The sequence below is a fragment of the Lentinus tigrinus genome, assembly GCF_003813185.1.
Source record: "Lentinus tigrinus ALCF2SS1-7 unplaced genomic scaffold L226scaffold_37, whole genome shotgun sequence".
In the NCBI taxonomy this organism is placed as follows: domain Eukaryota; kingdom Fungi; phylum Basidiomycota; class Agaricomycetes; order Polyporales; family Polyporaceae; genus Lentinus; species Lentinus tigrinus.
Window position 1 is genome coordinate 93,006 of NW_027137946.1, and position 21,193 is coordinate 114,198.

General features: G+C 57.2%; 8 protein-coding genes across 8 annotated transcripts; 4 read left to right on the forward strand and 4 right to left on the reverse strand.

Annotated features, from left to right (window-relative positions):
• Window positions 1–252: 252 nt before the first annotated feature.
• L226DRAFT_227886 (uncharacterized protein) lies at window positions 253–1,351 on the forward strand. Its single transcript, XM_067673059.1, has 3 exons — window positions 253–420; window positions 486–743; window positions 803–1,351. The coding sequence occupies exons 2-3, from the start codon at window positions 674–676 to the stop codon at window positions 1,255–1,257; spliced, it is 525 nt and encodes a 174-aa protein (XP_067530996.1). The 5' UTR covers window positions 253–420; window positions 486–673; the 3' UTR covers window positions 1,258–1,351.
• A 1,136-nt stretch (window positions 1,352–2,487) lies between these two features.
• On the forward strand, window positions 2,488–2,765 carry L226DRAFT_574749 (uncharacterized protein; the record flags this gene model as incomplete). Its single annotated transcript, XM_067685094.1, has 2 exons — window positions 2,488–2,654; window positions 2,747–2,765. The coding sequence occupies 2 exons, from the start codon at window positions 2,488–2,490 to the stop codon at window positions 2,763–2,765; spliced, it is 186 nt and encodes a 61-aa protein (XP_067530997.1).
• A 1,034-nt stretch (window positions 2,766–3,799) lies between these two features.
• Window positions 3,800–4,209, forward strand: L226DRAFT_228104 (uncharacterized protein). Its single transcript, XM_067673060.1, has one exon. It carries the CDS (start codon window positions 3,884–3,886, stop codon window positions 4,172–4,174), a length of 291 nt encoding a protein of 96 aa, XP_067530998.1. The 5' UTR covers window positions 3,800–3,883; the 3' UTR covers window positions 4,175–4,209.
• A 36-nt stretch (window positions 4,210–4,245) lies between these two features.
• L226DRAFT_470082 (uncharacterized protein) lies at window positions 4,246–7,406 on the reverse strand (the record flags this gene model as incomplete). Its single annotated transcript, XM_067676275.1, has 5 exons — window positions 4,246–4,424; window positions 4,534–6,451; window positions 6,510–7,029; window positions 7,083–7,157; window positions 7,210–7,406. The coding sequence occupies 5 exons, from the start codon at window positions 7,404–7,406 to the stop codon at window positions 4,246–4,248; spliced, it is 2,889 nt and encodes a 962-aa protein (XP_067530999.1).
• A 1,443-nt stretch (window positions 7,407–8,849) lies between these two features.
• On the reverse strand, window positions 8,850–9,870 carry L226DRAFT_514482 (cytoplasmic protein). The gene is made up of 3 exons (XM_067678412.1): window positions 9,668–9,870; window positions 9,180–9,591; window positions 8,850–9,110 (listed from the first exon to the last, which is right to left on the reverse strand). The coding sequence occupies exons 1-2, from the start codon at window positions 9,843–9,845 to the stop codon at window positions 9,182–9,184; spliced, it is 588 nt and encodes a 195-aa protein (XP_067531000.1). The 5' UTR covers window positions 9,846–9,870; the 3' UTR covers window positions 8,850–9,110; window positions 9,180–9,181.
• A 1,459-nt stretch (window positions 9,871–11,329) lies between these two features.
• Window positions 11,330–13,184, forward strand: L226DRAFT_470081 (uncharacterized protein; the record flags this gene model as incomplete). Its single annotated transcript, XM_067676274.1, has 10 exons — window positions 11,330–11,383; window positions 11,438–11,539; window positions 11,610–11,709; window positions 11,765–11,858; window positions 11,917–12,085; window positions 12,141–12,242; window positions 12,293–12,447; window positions 12,497–12,566; window positions 12,623–13,064; window positions 13,120–13,184. The coding sequence occupies 10 exons, from the start codon at window positions 11,330–11,332 to the stop codon at window positions 13,182–13,184; spliced, it is 1,353 nt and encodes a 450-aa protein (XP_067531001.1).
• Window positions 13,185–13,208: 24 nt separating this feature from the next.
• L226DRAFT_514485 (beta-lactamase/transpeptidase-like protein) lies at window positions 13,209–15,489 on the reverse strand. Its single transcript, XM_067678413.1, has 7 exons — window positions 15,450–15,489; window positions 15,091–15,388; window positions 14,786–15,021; window positions 14,618–14,726; window positions 14,321–14,569; window positions 14,083–14,268; window positions 13,209–14,020 (listed from the first exon to the last, which is right to left on the reverse strand). Coding segments are annotated over exons 1-7 (1,779 nt in total). The 5' UTR covers window positions 15,452–15,489; the 3' UTR covers window positions 13,209–13,321.
• A 1,801-nt stretch (window positions 15,490–17,290) lies between these two features.
• Window positions 17,291–19,712, reverse strand: L226DRAFT_470211 (uncharacterized protein; the record flags this gene model as incomplete). The annotated part of the gene is made up of 4 exons (XM_067676290.1): window positions 17,291–17,578; window positions 17,641–17,773; window positions 17,833–18,020; window positions 18,084–19,712. 4 exons carry the CDS (start codon window positions 19,710–19,712, stop codon window positions 17,291–17,293), a joined length of 2,238 nt encoding a protein of 745 aa, XP_067531003.1.
• Window positions 19,713–21,193: the final 1,481 nt, after the last annotated feature.

Here is a 21,193-nt window from a genome sequence, read left to right on the forward strand (position 1 = left end):
AGTCTTGTCGACGTCCACCTAGTTCTCGATCCACGGTCCACGGTTCATACTCTATATTTCTGCCGTCCCTCGGGCGACGGCAGGTCCAGCGAGACACCCGCTCAACGTCAACGTGCCCCCCACGAAGGTTTGCCCGGCAAGGTGCGTAGTCGTCAGTCACAGTTCTCCATTACCATTATCCACGTGCGCGCTGCATCCTATGTGAACTCCCCTCTTCCTTCATTGTCGAGACTCGACGGACGGATGGTGATGGAAAACCCACACGTATCCGTATCGCTGCGCTCTTTCTGACGATGGGCCGTGCGCGCCTGAGTTGCGACGCCCTTGCCTTTCCCCCAGATACCACGCGGCTACGGGAAGGGGGAAAGGGGGCGGGCGGGCATTATCTTCTCTCTGAAACCCCTCCCTCTTCCGTCCTCCGTCTGTGTTCGTTCCGTCCTACTGTGTTACACGCACCGGGGCTTGTGCTGACGCACATTCCACAGCAGTCGTACAGTGACATTGGGTCTTGAGATGGGCGCGAGATTCATGTCCATGCAAGTGTACAAGTCCGAGTCTCATCCTCGCCCCCGGACACGGTCCATCGTTCAAAAACGATGAGCCTGCAAGTCATCACCCGAGATGTGTTGTGTGTTGAACGTCCAGCATCGAAGACGGCGCACGGCGCACAGCAATGATGTCGGTTCCCGCAAGTCTCTACATGTGTACATATAACAGGGGGGCGGCGATGCTCACAGCTTCAAGTACGTACTCGCATACTCGCCTAGATACTGCGTCCTTACCGTATACGACATCCATCCAGACATCCAGATTCCATGCACAATTCACGAAACACGAAGCACGAAGCACGAAGCACGAAGCACCGCCGCACGAAGCACCGCACCGGTGGCCATGGAACTTGACAGAAGCACGACCGGTCGCTTGAAAGCTTCCGACGCCAACCGCCACATACCAAACGCCAAACGCCAGCTCTCGGACCCGAGGTCTTGCGTGCTGCTGTACATATGTTTCAACGCCCCGCGTCTCGACTCTCCACTGTTCAGGCCCAGGTCCTGCCAGTGCAGTGTCAGCGTCACTGTCACTCTGTCAAGATGCCCAAGATGCCAGTATCAGTCAGTGATCATGATTCACGACGGACGCACGGCGCTCGGACATTCGGTCCCCGATCTCGGAGGGAAGCCAACCCGTCGCGCGTGCGGCGTGAGTAGTGCGGGGTTGATACCAGTACTTGCGAGCAGGCAGGCCGCTGAGGCCTGAGGGCTCCGGGAGTCGGAGTCTCGGAGAAGGAGACCGTTCAAGGTTCAAATTGAAATAAGTATTTGCGAGCAGGCAGAGGGCTCGCGAGTCGCCGCTCCGGGAGTCGGAGTCTCGGAGAACGAGTTACAACTTACGAGACCGTTCAAGCTTCAAGCTAAGGTTCATCGCATTCGTCGTTGCGGTTGACGTTAATCACGCTGCGGGCTCCGGGAGCTCGATATGCATGTATGCGTACGTGCGGTAACGTGCAATGGCATTATGATTATGGCAACGTGCACCGCCGCACCGACGGGCTCATCACCATTATCGTCATCATCATCTCGCCGCCTGCCTTCTCGCTCTTGACACTGACAGCAATGCAGTGGATTGTGGATGCAGCCTATCCACAGTGCTTGTGTCCATCCGGATTCCGTGTCCACCCGTCCATCGATATGCGGCTTCTGACTGTTGACAGCGACCACACCGAGACAGCTGAGTTACGAGTTACGACTCACGCGCACGAGTAGTCTTTTGTTGTGAGACTAGGCCGTGTGTGGCAGCGCGGGCCCCTCGGAGCGTCTTGTGCCCTGCCAGGCTGCGGCGTGTCGTAAAGGCCTGCAGGCAGCCAATGCCATCGCCAACGAGGTGGGATGGATGATCCGACAATCACAGACTACGGTATATACTGATACTAATACGAGATAGGCTTCCTCGCGCCCAGCAGCCCAGCCTTTCCTAATTGTGCTCTACGGTGCTTGAGTGAACTTTGTCCTGCAGGTCACCGTCCCTTGTCATCCCCATCGCTTCCCTGTCCTCGTACTGAATTGCTGATCGGCGACTGGCACCGGGCAAGCGGTATACGTGTACTATATATTCCGCCCAGCGCGCCGCCCCAGCTCGACTCTCCAGTACTCGAGTCCCAGTCACTAGTCATCGTTGTCCCTCAGCCCCTCGCTAGCCGCTTGCGCGCCCCCCTCTGAATCCCCGGGCCCCCTTACTTATCCCGCTGTCGTAGCTACTAGCGCGGACTCAGACTCCGGAGTGGTCGCTGCTCGCTCCGATCTCGGCGGAATCCAGACAAGAGCGCGTCCCCCGTGTCCCGCGTCTGGCACTAGCACTGAGCGACAAGGCCCGTGTACTTATAAGAGCCCGCAGGCAGGACAAGCCAAGCCTCCTCCTCCTCCTCCCATCGATCCAGCAAGGCCTGCACGCTCTCCCTCCAACTACACACCCCGCACCCCGCACCCAACGATGCGCGCATTCGACAACCTATACGAAGAGCCGGCGTTCGAGGCGCCGAGTGCCAAGGAGCAGTCGGTGGTGTACGCCGCGCTGGGCACGGTCGCGGTCGCGGTCGCGTCGACGGTCGCGGCGATCCAGATGAACGCGCACGGGGCCCCGAGCTGGTTGTCTGCCGCGTACGTCCGTGTTATACTTATTTTACTTATCTGCGCTCTCTCGCCTCGTGTCTGCATAGTAGCTGACCCGCGTATGCGTATTCCCCTGCTAGGCTTGCAAGCAGCCACTGATTGGGACGGTGTGTCGCTCGCTCGGGGTTGCAGAGTGAGTGAGCGAGCAGGTAGTGGTACTGTAGTGGTGGGGATCCTCGGGCGCACACAAGCTTAAGGTTCGTCATCGGCTATCCTTGTGATTCTTGCCTCCTGGGCTCACGAGCGCATGCTTCCCTGCTTCTTGTGCCTCATTGCCCCTCGTGCCCCTCGTCCGCGCGCCATCTCGCCTCCAGTCGCCTCCTTCATCGTACACCGCGTACCTCGCACCCTGCTCCCGACTCGCGACTCGCAGCGCCGTGCTCAACCACTCTCCTAGTCTCCTTCGCTCTCCCTTGCCCCTCCACTCACGTATTTATCCTTCCCTCCTCCGTCCTGAGTACATATCGTCCAACCTCTTCGGATCCATCTCGTTCACGCTCCGTCTCCCTCGCGCATCCCACATCTGTATCTGTATCAACACCACCACTTATCTCCTCTACCCGGTCCACTCCTTCTGGCCAAGTTTCCTTTGAATTACAATTACAGAATGCCGCCCTGCAGCTGCCATGCACAGTAGTTACTGTACTTATGTATGTAACCCCTCCGAGGGGGTCACCGCCCCCCACCGCTCGCTGTAGGATATCGATATCAGGAATAGGCTATATAGCCTTCCTCTGAGCTCTCTGGCTCTTTGTATACTTATGCACACGTCTTCGTTTACGAAATCAACACCTAGACGAATACAAGGGGCCCGACGCCGATCTGTCTTGCAAATGAGAAAGACAATGCAAGGTGTACGTAGGATCCGATCCAACCACCCACATGCACATCCTGCTTGTCATCTTCATCCCCCAAGCATGCAAGCAGGCACCCTCAAGCTCCTCGAAGGGTCTCTGCTTCACGCATCACGCCTAACGCAACACGCCACGCCGACGCAGAAGACCTCAAGGCAAGGCAAGGCAAAGACACAGGACAAGAACAGACAATAAATTAGGTACTATGTACTTCCACCGATCGACGTGGACATGGGACGTGGGCTGACAGTGACACTGAGATCTGAGACAGATGAGAGCATGGCGTGGCACGAGAGATTAGGTAGAGTAAAACGAGCAGCGAGCAACGAGCAACAGCTACACACACATATATAATATGTGGTGATGACATACACGACTCGGATGTGTATCGAAACAAGCAACGGTGTACCGTGTACGGTGTATGGAGGTCGGGGTCGGGGTCGGGGTCGGGGTCGGGGGAGAGGGAGGTGGTGGGGAAGGAGAGGGAGTAGGGAGAGGGAAGGAGCGTACAGGAGCGAACGAGCAAGCAAGCGAGCGAGGGGGTGGGGCAAAAAGAAAAGAAAAAACCAAACGTGCATGCACATATGCACCGGAAGATCCGAGGAACAAACCCAATGTCCGGGGGTATCCAACCACACTGTAGATGAAGTATGAAGTAGGAGATCGACACGACGACGTGCGAGGTGCGACGTACTGGAAGCTCTCAGGCCAACCAGCACACCCACTCAGAACAAGCAGACAAAGTTGCTCGGGAAGATATGCCGCCCGGGCTGTCTCCGCGTCTCATCCAGGAGCTCCCCGCTCCACCAGCCGTCCTCGGGCGTCGCCGTCACCGCGATGATGTCCCCCTCCTGGAAGTCGAACTCCTCGTCGATCGTCGCCCGGTAGTTGTACATCGCCTTCACTGCAAACGCGAAAAAGGGAGATCGGTGTGAGCGCAAGAGCATCGAGCAAAAGAGCAAGAAAAAAAGACCAAGGACGGGAACGGGAACGGAGAACGAAACAAGACATACCATAGAACAACACCCCACGCCCATCGTCCGTATACTGCCCAGTCGGCGGAGGCTGGTTCGGCTGCGCCGGCGGCTGGGGCGACGGCGCGCGCGGGCTCGGTGGTCGATACTGCGGCTGTTGTTGTTGTTGCTGTTGCTGCGTTTGCTGGGGCGCATAGTACCCCCCATTCACCGACGGCCCGCGCTGGACGAGCGCACCAGCCGGCGGCGGCGGCGCCTGCTGCCCGTACCCCTGCGCTCCTGGCGGAGGCTGGTACATCTGCGACGGCCGGCCCTGCTGCTGCGGGTACTGCTGCTGGGGCGGCGCGCCGTACAGCGGCTGCTGTTGCTGTGGTTGCTGTTGCGGCGGCGCATACGGCGGTTGCTGCGGTGGGGGAGCATTGTACATCGCGGCACCCCCGGGACCATACTGCTGCTGCTGCTGCTGCTGCTGCGGGGGAGGTGCGTACGGCGCCCCGTTCGGTCCTCCGTTATAGCTCGGCCGGCGCTGGGGCTGCTGGGCCGCGGGCGGAGGGGGCGCACCATACTGCTGCTGCACGGGCGGCTGCTGGGGCGCACCGCGACTGTACATCGTCGCCATGTCGTCCGCGACGACCCGGCCTGTCGGGTCGAGCTGGATGCCGATGCTCGGGCTCGTCGGCCGCTGCTGATGCGCGGGCTGCTGGGGGATGGAGATCGAGCCCTGGCGCGTCGTCGAGCCCGAGTGGGCGTGCCCGTGCCCGTGCCCTGAGGGCGGGCCGTTCGCGGGCGGGCGGGCGTAGCTTAGACTGTTGCGGTTCCCTGCTCCGCCGGGCGGGCCCTGGAGTGCTGGGCTGGCGCTGCGCGAGAGCGGCTGGAAGGGCTGGGGACTGGTGCTGCGGCCCTGTGCGCCGATGCCAGCATGCCCGCTCGAGGAGCTCATCGGACGGCTCGACGCTTGCGGGGCGGGGATGGAGATGCTGTTTGAGCGACTGTTCGAGCGGCTGATCGACTTGCGCTCGCCGGGCAGTGACTGCTGGTAATCGGCGAGGACGTTCTGGACAGACACGCCTGTGGAGGGGCCAGCAGAGTTTTGTGATGGAGGCTTCATGAATACGTTGGTAGGCGGGTTGGGAGACGTAGGACGAGAGGTCGCTGCTTGTGCAGGGTAGGCACCGACGACGATCTCTGCAGAGTTGCGATAATCACGGTTCGCGGGAGCGCCGCCGGGAGGAGGAGACAGCTTGCCTCCAGGATCGCGTCGCGAGGTAACCCCGGCAGGAGGTGATTGTTGTGCAGGGGGACCCCACTGGCCGCTGCGACGCACACTACCACCACCAGCTGCATTGCGCAACTGATTCATCTGCTGTGCGAGCGGGTCGTCGTCCTGGCCAACGCGAGGGGCCATCGACGAAGCACTTGAGCCGGGTCGTCCAGAATGAGCCTGGGGATCTCGGTCCAAGTTCACTTCGTACGCGTTGGGACCGACTCGTAGCATGGTCTTCGCAGTCGGGTCGATCGGGTCGGCCTGCGGGTCGGGAGGACGAGTGCCCACATTGGGAGTGACGCGTCCATTGGTGATGGCACCGTTGGGTTGGGGCTGGGGCTGCGCAAGGTCTTGGCCACGAGTGCTTGCCCTGCTCTGTGTCTGCGAACGCTGTAACTGAGAGTCCCGGCCTCCCGCGCCTACTCCGGTGAAGTTCACAGGTTCCTCTTCAGGCTCGGGCGGCTGGTTCTGTGAAGGAGGCGGGATTTGACGCGATCGCTGCGTCTGGCGCACGAAGCCAGACACGTGGGTCGAAGGGCGTTGAGATGAGGCCGGCTGGGCATCGGGGCTCGAGTAGTCGATGAACGGAGGAGGATCGGGGATACCGTTGCCAGTGCCGTAGTCCCGCACGAAGTTCTCCATGTCACGCTCTACCTCCAGCTGCTCCAAAGCAAGCCGCAGCTTCTCGCAAGACTGCGGGAATCATTAGTATATCAGTACATGTTATGCTAACAAGACTGAAGACACGCACCTCATCGTCCGAGACACACACGGTCGACACCGCGTTCGCATACGCCCACATGTTATCCTTCATGAACTCAATGCGCTCCTCCTCAAGGTCCTGACAGCTATCACAGAACGCCTTCCAGCTCTGCTCCCACTTCTGCATCGTGTCCTGCAGTGCGCGCGCAAAGTTCGCATAGTCGCGCTGGTTCGCCTGGACGGTCTGCTGCGCCCGCTCGAGCTTCATGTGAACCTTCTCCAAATCTCTTCCCTGGATGAGTGTGCTCTGTGCGGTGTACGAGTTGATACGCATGCAGTCCCCCTCGTACTTCTCTCGTGCACGCGCGACGTAGCCCTCCTGTGTCTGCTTCGTCTTGAACTCCTTCTCGATCTGCGCCTGGATGCCTCGTTTGTGAGACTGCTGCCGCGCGACAAATGCTGCAGCCGAGCCTTCCAGGTCAGTCTTGATGGCCTGAGCGACGAGCTGGTGGGCCTGCGCCTGTTTCTCGGTCTCCGCCTTGAGGGTGTCCAGAGACGTCCGGAGTTCGCTACCGAAGCGACATCAGAGCCCGCTCGTCATCATGTATGGGCAAAGACGCACCCTATCTCATCTTTCCCCAGCGTAGTTTTGGCGAGCGCCGCCAAACGCTTCGCATACTGTTCCTCGATAATCGCCCTGCGCCGCGCCTTGAGCAGCGTTCCGTCGACCTACGTGCACAAGTGCTCACCTCTCCTTCCAGAAGCCCCTGAGCTCCTCCATCGTCCTCATCGCGCCCCGCATACGCGCAAAGAGGACGTCAACACCGCCATCTCCTAGGCCCCAGAACGCATTGCAGAAGTCGAGCGAGCGGTTGGTGAAGTCGGGAGAGCCGGCTCGTGCATATCGTGAGAGTGAAGTCGTCGACGCCTGTCGCCGTGCAGACATCGTGGTCGTAAGGAAGAACGGTTCGTCGTCGTTGCGTACAGCCTGCGCGCGACCCGTTGCGCAAGCTGAGATCAATCTCCGATACAATCCGCTCGGGTAGGTTTCAGACCCAGCACAACGGCGCCCAAGCTGAGTTACAATGGCTTCTCTCCCGTTCTACATAAGTAGTGGTGGTTAAAGACGTAGTTTGTATTGGGACGATTGACATATGACTTCAAGAAATGAGCATGATGATGGCTACGTAAACGCTAGATTCCCCTCCCCCCCTCTAACTTCTGGAGAATGTTCCACCCGCGCTCTATCGTGAAGTTATGGGGATTCGGTGTCTATCAAACATGGAGCGGCCCAGCAGTTCGTGAAACGGCAGAATAAAGGGGATCATCCTACATGATGATCCCTCCTGAAGCCTGAAACACAGTAGCGGACGTCGTCGAGAGTTGACGGTGGCTGATATTGGTGGTCCAAAATCGCTGGATAGGCACGCCCGCGCGTACAAGGAGTGGGCGTACCTCAACATCTGTCGATGTATCTCCGGAAGCAATACCAAGGGTCCCAGTAAGAAACGACTTGGTCTGCAATCGAAGTAGCATAAGAAGTATGAGCACATTTAGAAAGCACTAGGCAACCTGGAGACCAGTCTGCAATCATCGAGGGTATAGCGGCTCACCTGCATTGCGGACGAAGCTGAGGACAGACGTATTGTGTCACTCGGATGCAACAGCGACCGATGGCCGAGCACATTGTGTTGTTCCGAAGCCGGGAGCTAGTGCGACCAGAAGCTTCAAATGAATTATTGAGGACGTTGATAGTGCCTCAAACGGGTTCAAGGCGGCGAGGCTGCAACTGGGGCCTGGAGGACGCAGTTGGGCCAATGTCGTCATGTCCACAAGGGAGCAACGTACTCAAGGCTAAAATGTTGTGCATCTATGATGGATGCAGTCGCGTAGTGAGGAATGAAGCATAACATCAGCAGCACAAGATATCGATAACATACCGAGACTGAGATCGACGTGGTAGCGGGCTTCCTCTAGGTCATGCATTGATCTACCCAAAAACCCATGTAGTGGGTCGCCATGGGCAAGACGGCTAGGGGTCTAATGAAAATTGTATCGGCGGGAACAACATGAATGAGCTAGTGCACAAGGAACGTGTGAAGGCTGAAGAAACAAGCACCTGAGTTGTTTGGCGTGGGTGAGGAGACTCCAAGCAGACGGCGGATTCGTGCCTTAACTCGTCAGAGTTGAATGCTATTTCTCCTACCGGTCAAACGCCCTCGTGTGCTGAAGTGTTGCACGGCACCAACTCAATCACGAACCTAGCGCCTCGCCCTTCCAAGGCAGTGTGCCATGCTGGACACTTCCGTGAAGTCAGCCGCATGCACATGCAACTGTCAGCATGCCAGATCTTGGACAGCGCCCTGCGGAAGTGCACATTTTTGACATACCCCGTACAGTTCGCACTGGCACGGCCACACCCGACATACCATGCGGGGAAGCTACCTCCGGATGACCATCCTCGACAGCCCCGCTCACCATGCCTGCAACTGCGCTCATGCAAACCCAATCCATTCGACGAAGATTTGGCGTAGAATGAAGTGTTGGATAGTTACCAAAGATGCGTGGGCGCGATCGCACGAACAATTTTGTTTTTGTGACATTTGCCGGGCTAGCGTACAGTTCGTGATACATCCACGACCACCTACAACTTCACCGGATTGAGTTCACAAGATGCAGATGCGGGAGACAGGACGCATGGAGGATGGGATGAACTCACTTCTATGTCGTCTCGCCTCCTGCGCCTGCGCTACTGGATGTCCTCTGTCCTCCGAGGGTCATCTTCGCAACCTGTCCCTCCGCATCCTGGATCTCAACCTCGATGTTTTCCGCAATCTCTGAGGGTTGTAGCTCTTCCTCGCCTTTCGCGTTCTCGTCCAGATTCATCACTTCCACAAACCACTTCGCTCCGTCCTCCCACCCTGCATTCTCGGCTTCACCAAGAGGTGAGCGGCCAGTGGCGTTCTTGATGTCGATCAAATCCACTCCAGGTCCACCCGGGAACTGCACCAGCTTCTGTGCGATGGATAGATGTTGGTTGAGGGCGGCCCAGTGCAGCGGTGTGGACCCTGCGTTATTCCGCGCGGAGAGGAGAGATGAAGGGACCAGGGGGAGGAGGTACTCTAAGGCTTCTATGGGACATCTTCCGCATATCAGTTGCCTGCTCCGCGCCGAACTGCGGAGAAGAAGACCGCGTGAGGAACGTACCTGTGTGCCCGTTACCAGCAACCATGTGCAGGATGGTATTCCCGTTGTCGTCCCGCGCGGTGGCTAGCACATCGGGACCAAATTTTTCGACGAACTGTTGGATGTCCTCAACATCGCCGTATCTGCACGAGAGCAGCAACTCCTCCAGGTATTCTTGTGTTGGTATAGCCAGGGACATTGTGGAGGTACGATGGAGGAGTCGGAGGTCGGAGGTACAGCAGTAAAAAGGCGAGATTAGATACGGGCGGTTAGATCAATCCTCGCTTAGATTTCCCGGAATAGCAATCTTTGGTGCGACCACTGCAGTATGTTCGCTTACGTTCGGTCACTGGAGCCTTGGGCCCTTGGCTCATCACCTACGATCAATGATTCCACCAACAGACGAACCTGCTAAGATGTCGCAATCGACACATGCTGGCAAGCAAGTACTCGAAACGTACAAGGAATTACCGGACGTCCGCAAATACCGAGGGTAAACTGCTGTGCGAGCTGGGGAGACAAGGTTCGTTCAAACCACAACATTCGAACAACCGGGGCGCGGCGAGCACCATGCAACAGTCACTGTCCTGAGCCGGGAAACCTTCGCCACATGACACCACCGTACCTGTCGGAAAAAGGGAACGGAGATGATGGAGGAGGTAAGTTGGCACGGAGGATGTTGGCGCGCGTCAGTGTTTGATGTCCGGCTGATGTGCACCATGTGCAGCATCTGCGATGCGACCCTGTGTCCTGGCCATATTACCCCTCCGTTGCACCGATGGTATGCCCCAGCTGCCCCGCTCACCACTTCCACGACCATAGGACGTCAAGAGTCTAACCACTCCAGAGCTATCCCATAGCACTCGGGTGCTTCGCATTCGTGAGTAACTTCTCCTAGTGTTACTCAGGTGTTATGGCTTCAGAATTCCCGATCTTCCGGCCAAACTCCTTCATGTGTTTGCTACACCGGTTCCGGAAGATCTTTGGTGGACCGGGAGACTGCTATCCCGCGTTCAGAAGCTCGTGGAGATTGGTCCTCCTCGGGACGCGATTGCTTCTAGGCCGCCACAGCGACTACGAGCTCCATAAAATGTGATTATGGAGCACAGAGTGTCATCTTCTTACAAGGTTGCGGGTTGCACAGCTACGATAGGCCAGTAGCCTGCGTCGTCCTGCGGATCGCGAGGTCGTCACCAAATCTCGTACCAGCGTCTCGCTCCGGTCATATAGGTTTCATCTTGCTTGGCAGATGTAAAACATGTTTGACCAGAGCGGAGAAGCTGACCGTCGTAGCTTGGTTGTTGTATTCAGGCCGCATCCAGCCGGCATCGAGACGTCGAGTGTTGTTGGGAGCACCTCCCTCAGATGGTTGCGTTCCGTGCCTCAGGGTCTTTCCATGCGGGCACTGTGTCGCTTGGGACGGTCTGTGAGTTCTTTGGTACATTGCTTGGCCATGGCTGACGGCCGGAGACTCCATGCATTGTCCACCGCAGCGAACAAAGGTGTCGGGCTCGACCGGTGATCGCTGATCGTTACCGTACTTAGCCATGAGCATGGCTATGTACTTACTTACCCGGGGAATCAATCCATCGTGGGTCTTGTCTGTTCTACAATGGAGTGTTGACCAGATGCTCTCACCCACAGTACTTTTGGTACCTTTCAACCTTCCAACCCTACTGCAACATGTCACATACTACTCCGGCAACGTATCTTGTTTGGTCTATTCTCTCTGTTCTGGTAAATTCTTCTCTCTCATATGATATGCTATCGATACTGACTCTGTATGCCCAGCTTGGATGTTTCCTTGTATTCCATCTGTACAAGTTCGACAAATTCAAGTGCCTCAAGCTAAACAACGGGCCCTACGCCGGGGCGTTCAAGCGGCTCATGACTGTGAGTTGCTGCGAGGTTAATTTCTACTGCACGGGCATCATCCTGACTGCTACGTCGCTTCCCTCTGCAGTACACGTACCTGCTAAGCGTGCCGTGTGTTATAGTCTATTCAATAGGTTTTGCATCAATCAAGTACCAAGAAGGCTTCACGGTTCTCCCAGATTATGGCAGTAAGTTGTTGCGTCTTCAGTACTTCAGCTCTCGCAACTCATCGGCGCTCGACAGTTGTACCGAAGCCGTGGCAAATGTGGTCCCAGCGGAATAAGAGTGCGATTCTTCCGCTATACTTGCTCTTTACGGTATCATGGAGTCTCGAGATGTGCGTGTTATCCGCGCTCCCGCATGACCGCAATACTGACATATCTCGTTGACCACAGGGTTACGCATCTGGAAGAGCTGTGCTTCTGGCTCTTCCTCGTCAACTCCGGCTCGGTACAGCAGGACTGGTTCCGAAGCTTGTACTTCAAAACATGGATCGTCGGGTCTCTTATCGCTATCTCGTACATGCCACTTGTCACGATCTTCACGCGGGCAGACCCCCTCAAGGTGAGGACCATTGTAAGGATGTGCAAGGCATAGCGAGATTCTGACTATGTAGCAGTGTGAAGCCTTCACGTTCTTGGCGGGCAGCTTGGGCAGCTTGTCTCTTACCCTTTGGTTTATGCCGATTCTGTGGGCTTTCCCCACATTCATCAACAACTTAGTGAGCGTCCATTTTGCACCGCCGCACACCTACTAATTGCGCCTATGCAGAAAAAGAATGGGGTCGACATCCGTACTATTGTGCGCTTGACTACTTTCCACGAGTTGAACTGCCTCCGGGTCGTGTTCCGCTTCTTGTTCGTCGCACCGCTCCTGATCCTTGCCATCGACGGTGTCCGCCCTCATCAGCACGTCAACGAGAGCCCGTAAGTAAATTGCTTCCTTGCACGGCCATCGCTCCTGACGTCCCCGCAGCTTCTGGACCGAGTTTCTCGCCTCTGTCTCTGGCATTGGCTGTTGTATTTCCTCTGCAATAACGCTCGTTGTAAGTATGTCAGCATATCATCTGCACACCCCACCTCACGCAACGTCCACCCGCAGATCTTCTTCCCTCGCTCAGTCGAAGGCGAGATCCAGTCTCGCCACGCGACGCGCGAAAAGTCGCAGTCCCGGAACGCACGGGGCGAGTCCCGCTACTCCGAGCGCGACTCCTTCCTCAAATCGAAGCGGCCATCCTCCGCGCTCTCCGACGGCCTCGGCACACCGCTGCACGACTTCAAGTTTGCGGACACGGACCAGAAGCCGCGGATGTCGCTCGACCTCGACACGCAGCTGCCGGCTGTGAGCCCGAGCCCGAGCGCAAACGCGCACTTGACGCCGACACCGACGTTCCAGCCGAACCGCCGCGTCGCGTCCGGGATGGTCATAGAGGGCAGCGTCACGCAGGCGTCGCCCACGCGCCTGACGGAGCGCGCCCTCGCGGCGCACGACGAGAAGATGAGCGGCGTGCACCCGTTCTTGCACAACTTCACCTCTCCGATCGGTCAGTCTTGGGGCATCTCCTCTGGAGAGAAAATGTTGACAACATTGCTCGTCAGATATCATGCACGGTCCACAGAAGCCTCTGTGGTATGTCAAGCGGCGGAATCCGTTCATTGCATGATGTTTCGATTAGTGAAGTTCGTAGGCCGGCAGTGTACGATTTCTTGTATACCCGTGGGTATAGACGCTCCTTTTGTACTACCTCTTTCAAGGTCTCGTATCGTTGCGATATGCGGCAGGAAAGTCAAACGGTGCGCACTATTCCGCCCTCCGAAACCACGCATCCCCTATCTCCTGAAGACTTCCTTCCGTCCGCTTCGTCCGCGCAGCAGCAGCCTGTTCTTCCGTCACCAGCGCAAACCCCACAACTTCCCCATTCTCTACCACAAACTCAGCTCTCCCTATTGAGACTTGGGAGTCCCAGAATTCGAACGGCGTCGTGTTCCTGCCGTAGCCTTGCGGGAACAGGTGCGGGAACGTCACAGCGAACGAGTTCCCGCTCGTGTGGCGCAGCCGGACGTGCGAGGACCAGACCCGGTCCCAGGCGGCGAAGAGTTGCAGATGAGAAGGTATGTGCTGAGCGGCGTCGACAGCGGCAAAGTCTGCCAGGATCTGAGAGCAAGGCTCGGATATATTCGACGGGGCACACAGTGTGAGCTCGCCATATGCTGGATCTTCGTACGTTCCGGCATACGCCTCTAAGTCAAGTGGCAGGGCCTCTACCGCGTGAGTGCTGTCCGGCGTTGTTTCCCCTTTTGCATGGGGTTTAAGTACTTGCACGACCGAGTCCTCGTCGTGCGGCAAAGCAAGCGCCTCGTCAATGACGCGGCACAGGATACGCATGTTGTCGTCTTGCTTTTCGTCCATGTTGGCAAGGAGAACAGTGCCGAGGTTGTCAGACGGAAGAAATGCGACGAGGAGCGAGAACCCCGGGATCGCGCCGAAGTGCCACACCACCTGTATGTACGTGCATCAGTCATGCAAGAGCGCGAATACTCGGAGATATCAAGCACACGCACATCGTGTCCGCGGTAGGACATCCGGAACCACCCCATGCCGTAGCCCATGATCGATAGGTCCCCGGCAGGAACGCCACTGACGATGGTTCGAGCAGCAGTCATCTCAGCGAAGGCTGCCAGTGGAATGATTGTGGTGTTCGTGCTCGGGTCGACGCCTTCGTTCAAGAGGACTGCGAGCCACTTTGTCTAGCGTGATCATCAGCCATAGTACGACTCATCGCTAGGAATCCCTCCCTACCATGTCGTCTGCATTGGATATGATGCCACCTGCTCCGGCGAAGAGCTGCGCAACCTCGTCCGGGAACCAGAACGGCACCCTCTGCGACCCCCGTGTCCATGATTGTGTGAGCCTGCCGGTCTGCGCAGCCGCAGAGGGCGAGAACGTAGACGATGTCATGTTCAGCGGGTCAAAGATGCGTGATTGGACGAAGGAAGGGTATGAGGCGTTTGTTAACTTCGAAATAATATGAGCCCCGATCATGAACATCTACGAATTGTCAGAAGCAGCCAAATATGACGGCAATGAAGAACAAACCTGATTATTATACATCCACTGCTCTCGTAGCTCGTACGCATGCGGTAGGTGCTTGAGTCGTCGCACGACGTCTCCTGCGGTGTCCCCTGGCCGGTACGAGTAGTCGTGCCTAATACGGTGCGGTCAGCTACGGTGGGTCGCAAATGGAGCAAGAAGTTGTAGGTGTACCTCGGCAGGCCAGACAAATGGGAGAACGCGTCGCGCAGACTGAGCATGCTCTCTGCCCACTCCTCAGGGAAGGTCCATTCGCCCGGCAACAAGTGTTGAATCTTCGTGTCCCAGTTGAACGTTTGGATGTTCTCAGGAAGAGGTGTAACGTTCCGCCCGTGCGCATAGTCGTCGATCAGCAAGCCAACAGCAGTCACGAGGAATGCTTTTGAGCACGATGCGAGCGCGAAGAGTGCCTGTAGATGACGCGCTTCGTGTTAGCCATGGCGAGAGGAGGCCGACTCATTGTGAAACACTGTACTCACGTCTGGATTAAGATCGTCGCCGTCGCCATCCTCGGTTTTCTTGCCCCAAGCAGCCAGCTCAACCACAGGGCTGCGATCCTTGTTGAGCCGCACGACACCCATTGAGAGTCCTGGTATGGATGCCTCATCGAGTATATCTTTGACGAACGTAGACAGTTGCGGCGTGATGATACCTCTTTGACTGGTACCAGAGATCGAGTCGAATGGAACCTGCTCTCCAACTGTCTGAGACGCTTCGCTGGCGAGAATGAGCGCTATGGCGAACGCCGTACTCGTCAAGGTTTTGAGTGACCGCATCCTGGAAACGCGGAGCACAGAGATCAGCATATTTTGTCTGCTCTCTGTGAGCGGAGACGTACATGCTACCGGCCGCCCGTGGCACTTGCAAATTGCGGGGGCTATCTCTGGCCACGATAATGCTCTATATATACGGGAATCAGTGTGAGATTTCCGAACCCGTATAACGCCGTGTCTTCGTCCGCACACATCGGGGCTAAGAGTGATCATTGGAGAAATAGCAACGATATGATGGTAAATCATCACGCGTGTAACTGCAATTCAAACATAGTCGTAACGCAAGGGAACAGGGACAGACGTGACGGACGACGGGCCCACCTGGTTCCAAGTCTATAGGTAGTCAGTGTACATAGACAAAGCTCTATCTTCGCCACCGTGATATAGAATGAGAGACGTTTTCGGAAATGGTCGTTCGTGGAGTTGTCGCAATGAAGGGGAAAGGGGGGGGGAGTTGAAATCATTTCGCGCTGTCAGGAAGCAGGCTCGCGATGGACTTCATCGTTGGCTGGCCCGGAGTAGGTGCGGTACATAGCCGTCTTTACGGTGGCAAGTTGCACCTGGGTGAACTTCGGCGCGGAGCGTGGTCGACGTCGTGGCAGCAAGACGCTAACCATTTCGGACCATCAGGTCAGCGACAGACGTTCACAGCGGACGTGTGCTCACCTTGAAGCCATAAGCCGACCGACGGCTGGAGCGTCGAAACCGACTCATGGAGAAGTTGTAGATCTTGTGGGCCGACTGCGGGCCTCATCTTCCTCGTGCAGACGGATGCATTCCTGATCGACATCGCCCTGAATGGTCTTCCTGCAGTCGAGCTGCTCTCGCAAGTTCCAAAACTCCTGCAAGTGACACTGTACGAAGATCAACCTCACCTGTGCAACAGAACGAAATGTTCATGATGACTTACATTCGAAGCACTCATCTGAAGTTTGCAGTACACGACCTCGGAGTAAACTTTTTTTTTCCTACGAGACTAGATGCAAACTTCACACCGCGACACAGAAAAATCGCAAAGATGAACGCATTCCATTGACCAAGATACAAAACGATCTACACTAGAAAATCCATCAGACATACCCCCGGCTCGCTGGCACGCCGCAGCACGACTCCGAAGAGCCGCGCCGCCGACGCACCAAACGTCCTCGAGACCGCGCGAGGCGGCCATGTTCTCGGTTATACGAGCGGGTGCTGGTGTCATCGACTGGATTTGAAGGATGTGGCATGTGTAAACATGCGAGACTCGAGTTAGTACCTATAAAATAGATCCTAGCTGAGTATGTTCTGAGGAAACAAGGAAGCAGGGAGGCAGGATTATATACTTTGGGGAGTTTAGGGCAGGTTGATGGGTGTGGTCCGTGCGCGGGTGCATGGCGCCCGAGGAAGTTTGTTAATCCGCACTTACTCGCCGTTACATACTTCATAATTATTGAACTTGGAGTGAGTACTTACCCTCGTATGTACCCACATCAGAATGAGTTCTCCTGGGTCTAAGGATGCAGTCAATATAGCATAGAAACGCGCGCATGCGATGGATCATAATATGTACAATTTTGATTATTACAGTGGTACGTAGAGCTACATCCTACCGATACAGTGCAAGAAGATCATTGACCTCGACGTGAGCCTTACGCTCACGCACGAAGTCGTGAGTTCGTGAACATCATCATCATAACCGTAAGGCAGCGGCGACCAGGGCTGAGTCCCCCGGACGACCATGTGCGTCTATGAATATTCGTATTCGTTTGTGAGGCTGGCCGCAATCCCAAGCCTAGCCTCAGCTTGGAAGAGTCCTAGCTGGCTCGGGACTGCGAGCCACCATGTCAATGCGCACTTCCGTGCGTTGAGAAATCGTCGAAAAAATAAACCCTGAATAGACCCCCCCTTGGGGCCAGTCGTACGATCGTTACCAAGTCTTCCAGTGTCGTGTCTCCTCGTGGTCGCCGTCGACATCCATGTTCGTGTTCTCGTCCCTGAACACCCCTTCCGTATGACGATCCCGCATTGCGCGAATCGTCCCGCGCACCCGCCGGATCTCCTCACGCAAGCTTCGCCGACGCGCTCGGCCCTCGTGCATGGCAGCGCGTTCGTCGCGCCGCCTGCTCCGCTCCTCGTCTGCGTGCGCACGCGCGATAGTGTTCGCTGTCGTGAGCTGTGTCCGGAGACTCAACAGGCGAAGCCTCTCGTACGACAGCTGCCATATTAGCACGCGTGTCAGCATCGTCGTGACTGAGGTACTGTATGACTGAGACTCACAGATATCCTGCGCGCGAGGTCCGCAAACTTGGCCTGATACGTCGCCAGCTTGTCGAGTATCGGTGCGAGTTTGTGTATCCTCGGGGGCCGGTCCTCGACCTGGTGGGCGAGGAGGTAAAACAGGCTCAAGTTCCTGAGTGAGCAGATCCTGTCAGCTGCCATGGAGGCAAATCGCAAAGGTGTGGGACGAACTTGTTCAGAGAGTCGATGAGGTCCCAATGTTTAGTATACCAAGTCTGCTTCGCGTCCGACCCGTCGACGACGAATTCACTTGGAGTTACGTCCAGCGCACGTTGGACAGTCTTGAACGTGAGCCGCAGGTTCTCGCAGAGGTCCGCGATCGCCTCGGGGTCTCTGAGCAGGCTGCAAGAACGGAGGGACTGCAAGGGCACGGCGCTGTCATCTGAGTGGAAGGAATTACGAACCGCATGACAACTACTCACCAGCGACGCGCGCGCGATAGTCTCCGCGCACTTCTCCGCACGCAGCGCGAGGTCCTCCACGCTCAAGTCGATGCGCAGGTTCGCGACCATTGGTGTGCCGCTGCCGATGCCGGGGGACGGCGGCCCCTCCTCACTCAGGTCTGGAAGCGCAATCCACTCATTTCGGCGCAAAGGCGGCGGGGCAGCGTTCCACGGGAGGCCGGGTGTGACCGGCGATTGGGGGATGACACCAAACTCACCCGTGGAAGACTTTAGGGGGGATGCGGGCGGGCTGTTGAGCATGGCGGAGACAGAGCGGGCACTGCACTTGACAGACTTGGGCGCGCGCAAGGGTGAGAGTGGGCTGTCAACTTCGCGCGAGACGGTGCGGCGCCAGAGGAGGAGGTCGATGTGCGATGAGCTGTCAGCCTGGGTGTATGTAGCATCGGTATAAGACTGCGTGTGCGTGTGGGCGGTCATATTCGTCTGGGTATGCGGGCGCGTGCTCGGGTACTCGGTCGCGGTGGGGAAGATCAGGGAAGTCGGCGCGGTCGATATGGAGGCCATGGCTGACGATATGGAAGCGCGGCACTCGGGGGCGGAGTGCAGGGATGCTGAGGGAGTCTGGGACGCAGAAAGGTCGAGGGATGGAATGCAGTCGGGGTCGAACGCGGAGGTGGCTCGTGTGCTGATCCCGACGTCTCGGCTGGGAGTCTTAAGTGGGATGTCGACGAAGACGCCAGAGTGCGGGGTGCGCTGGCACTTGGCCGAAGTAACGGGTGCGGATGCGGTGGTGGGTGACGCGGACTGACCTTGTGCGAGTGGGCGGGGAGCCTGGCGAGGCGTGGTGGCGAGCTGAAGAGGTGCGGGAGCGAGGCGCCGCAGACGCCGGGAGTATCTGGAACGCGATTGCGATCGCGAGTGGCTCTGTGCCACTGTATGAGAGCCGTGACGGAGGGCGCGTGTCTGCGTCTGTGACCCCTGCCCTGCGCCGAGCATCAGCCCGAGTCCTATTTGAGGATACTCGTACTCGTATTCCCAGTGGTCCTGATCCATGTCCACATCCATCCTGCTGCCCGCCTCGTCTCCGCACGTAACGGCACGTTGTGAGGGAGATCCCTGCGCAGCCCAGTACTGCAGGACGGATGCGAGCGGAATGCGCGGGGCGGGGGCCGCGAGCTTGAAGGACATCGTGGACTTGGGAGTACGGCGGAGGCGATATGAGGAGTAGGGGGTCTTGTGGTGCGAGGACGGCAAAGGAGAGTGCATGATGTAGGGCGGCGGTGACGATGGGAGGCAGTGAGACTTAGATGCGGGGATTGCGGGGTCGATCTCGCAATCAACTTGGGATGGCGCGAGGTGAGCGAGCGGCTGTGTCGTACCAGGATCATGCACAGTAGTGAGTATGTCCGCAAGCCGGCGCTGGGCGTCGCATAGTGTAGTTCTCACAGGCAAGGGCGCATCCGGGTGCAGAGAAGTCGATGAGGTGAGTGCGGCGAGGGGATTCGTGGAAAGCGGCTGGAGGAGGTTGCAGTCCCAGAGGGAGGACGAGTCCAAGTCGAGAGAGGTGATGGAGGAAGGAGCGGACGTCGATGAGGGTGACGAGAGAGGAAGGATGTGGATCGGGTTCAAGACTGTGAGGCCTGCCATGTCGTGCGTTGTCAGTTCAAGAGAAGCGTCCGTGTATGGTGAGAACGGGAAGAAGAGGACGTCCGATTGGGCAAGGGAAAGAAGACACGACTCAACGCTCCAGGCGTGCCGCACGGTTAATACTTGGTCGCTGGCGGGGAACTTCGCGTGAGCACACTCCAGCATATAAACGCGTTTGTGGGTCCACGGTGATCCCGCTAGTAACTCCTGCCTTCTTGGATACAACAAAAGGACGTCGCGAAGGGCGACCGTGGCTCAGCTAGTCGAAAGCAAACAACAAAAATGTCGTGCGACATCGAGATCAAACTGGGCGTCTCTGTGGATGCCGTCAGGTGAACCGATATGGACGTCTTGTCCTCGCGCATGCCTTAAGGCTGAGTTTGTCAAGGACCGTCCTTTCCGTAAGTCCGGCGGGCTTGTTTCTAGGCACGTGGATACGACGACGGCCTCTGCGGGCGCGATCCTGTGCATTTGGGCGGGCGCAAGAGAATAACAGGTATCCGACTGCGTGCGAGCTAGGCATCTTCAGGAAGGACAAGACCTGCAGAGGGGGAAGTCAGGTCGGAAAGATGTCGAGGTATCTAGTATCTCTCACCCAGTCATTTCCGTCCTCAGTCCTGTTGCGCAGATCGGTGAAGCCGGATGCTAGACAGACAGATATGCTCATGCTCACCTTCAATCCCACGGATGACTTTGGAGAACTGACGGCCTGGACCGAATAGGCTCGAACCTACTGCCTTCAGACGAGCAGCGAGGCCTTGTTCCCCTTTTGCTTCCGATGTCCCCCTTGAACGTGGACACCGGACGTCGGCAGAAGAGGCATTCCCTATCCTCCTCGCGCTGTACTTGCGGCTGCGGCCGAGTACAGGGACAGTTTGTGAGGCCTTATCAGCATCGCGGATGTAGGTAGTAGCTGTGTCGGTACTCCTTGAAGTCTCAGGGTAAGGTCGAAATAAAGTCGCCAGATGTACGGTGATTCGCAAGAACAACACGGATCATCTCATGACCGCCGCTAGGGGAGAGGCGCTCGAGTCCCCAGTGCAAGGCGAGGGCAGGAAGCCCTCCAACAGGAGGGGAGCCGGAAAGAATCGTTCCCGCGATGCAGCAGGTAGCAGGATATCCAGCATCGAACGAGGGGGGCGTCGATATTCACGGTAACTGTCGGGAGAGACGACGAGACTTGAGACACGACCAAATCGACTTCGTGTCATATGTGCAGAGAGGATGAGCCCCGTTAAGTAGAGCTTTCACCCTATAGTGGCTGAAGGCTATGTAGACTGAACGGCATACCTTCGTGAAGACCATCCACAGAACAGCATAGCAACGCCCGCTACATGTATGCATCTCCGTATCCAAGTTCCCTGGATACGTTCGAGGTGAACGTCTTCCCTCGAACGCACGGTGAGACCGAACGCGCCTGGGCCCTGGGGTCGTGATACTTACAATGTAACCAACCATCTCTTCACCCGGCCGTAGGAAAC

Coding starts and splice junctions, on each gene's coding strand:
- L226DRAFT_227886 (XM_067673059.1), top strand. CDS start 674: ATGATGTCGGTTCCCGCAAGTCTCTACATGTGTACATATAACAGGGGG. Junction 744..802: donor GGCGATGCTCACAGCTTCAA/GTACGTACTCGC, acceptor ACATCCATCCAG/ACATCCAGATTCCATGCACA.
- L226DRAFT_228104 (XM_067673060.1), top strand. CDS start 3,884: ATGACATACACGACTCGGATGTGTATCGAAACAAGCAACGGTGTACCG.
- L226DRAFT_514482 (XM_067678412.1), bottom strand. CDS start 9,845: ATGTCCCTGGCTATACCAACACAAGAATACCTGGAGGAGTTGCTGCTC. Junction 9,592..9,667: donor TGCTGGTAACGGGCACACAG/GTACGTTCCTCA, acceptor GATGTCCCATAG/AAGCCTTAGAGTACCTCCTC.
- L226DRAFT_514485 (XM_067678413.1), bottom strand. Junction 14,570..14,617: donor AGTGGATGTATAATAATCAG/GTTTGTTCTTCA, acceptor GACAATTCGTAG/ATGTTCATGATCGGGGCTCA. Junction 14,269..14,320: donor TATCCAATGCAGACGACATG/GTAGGGAGGGAT, acceptor TGATCACGCTAG/ACAAAGTGGCTCGCAGTCCT.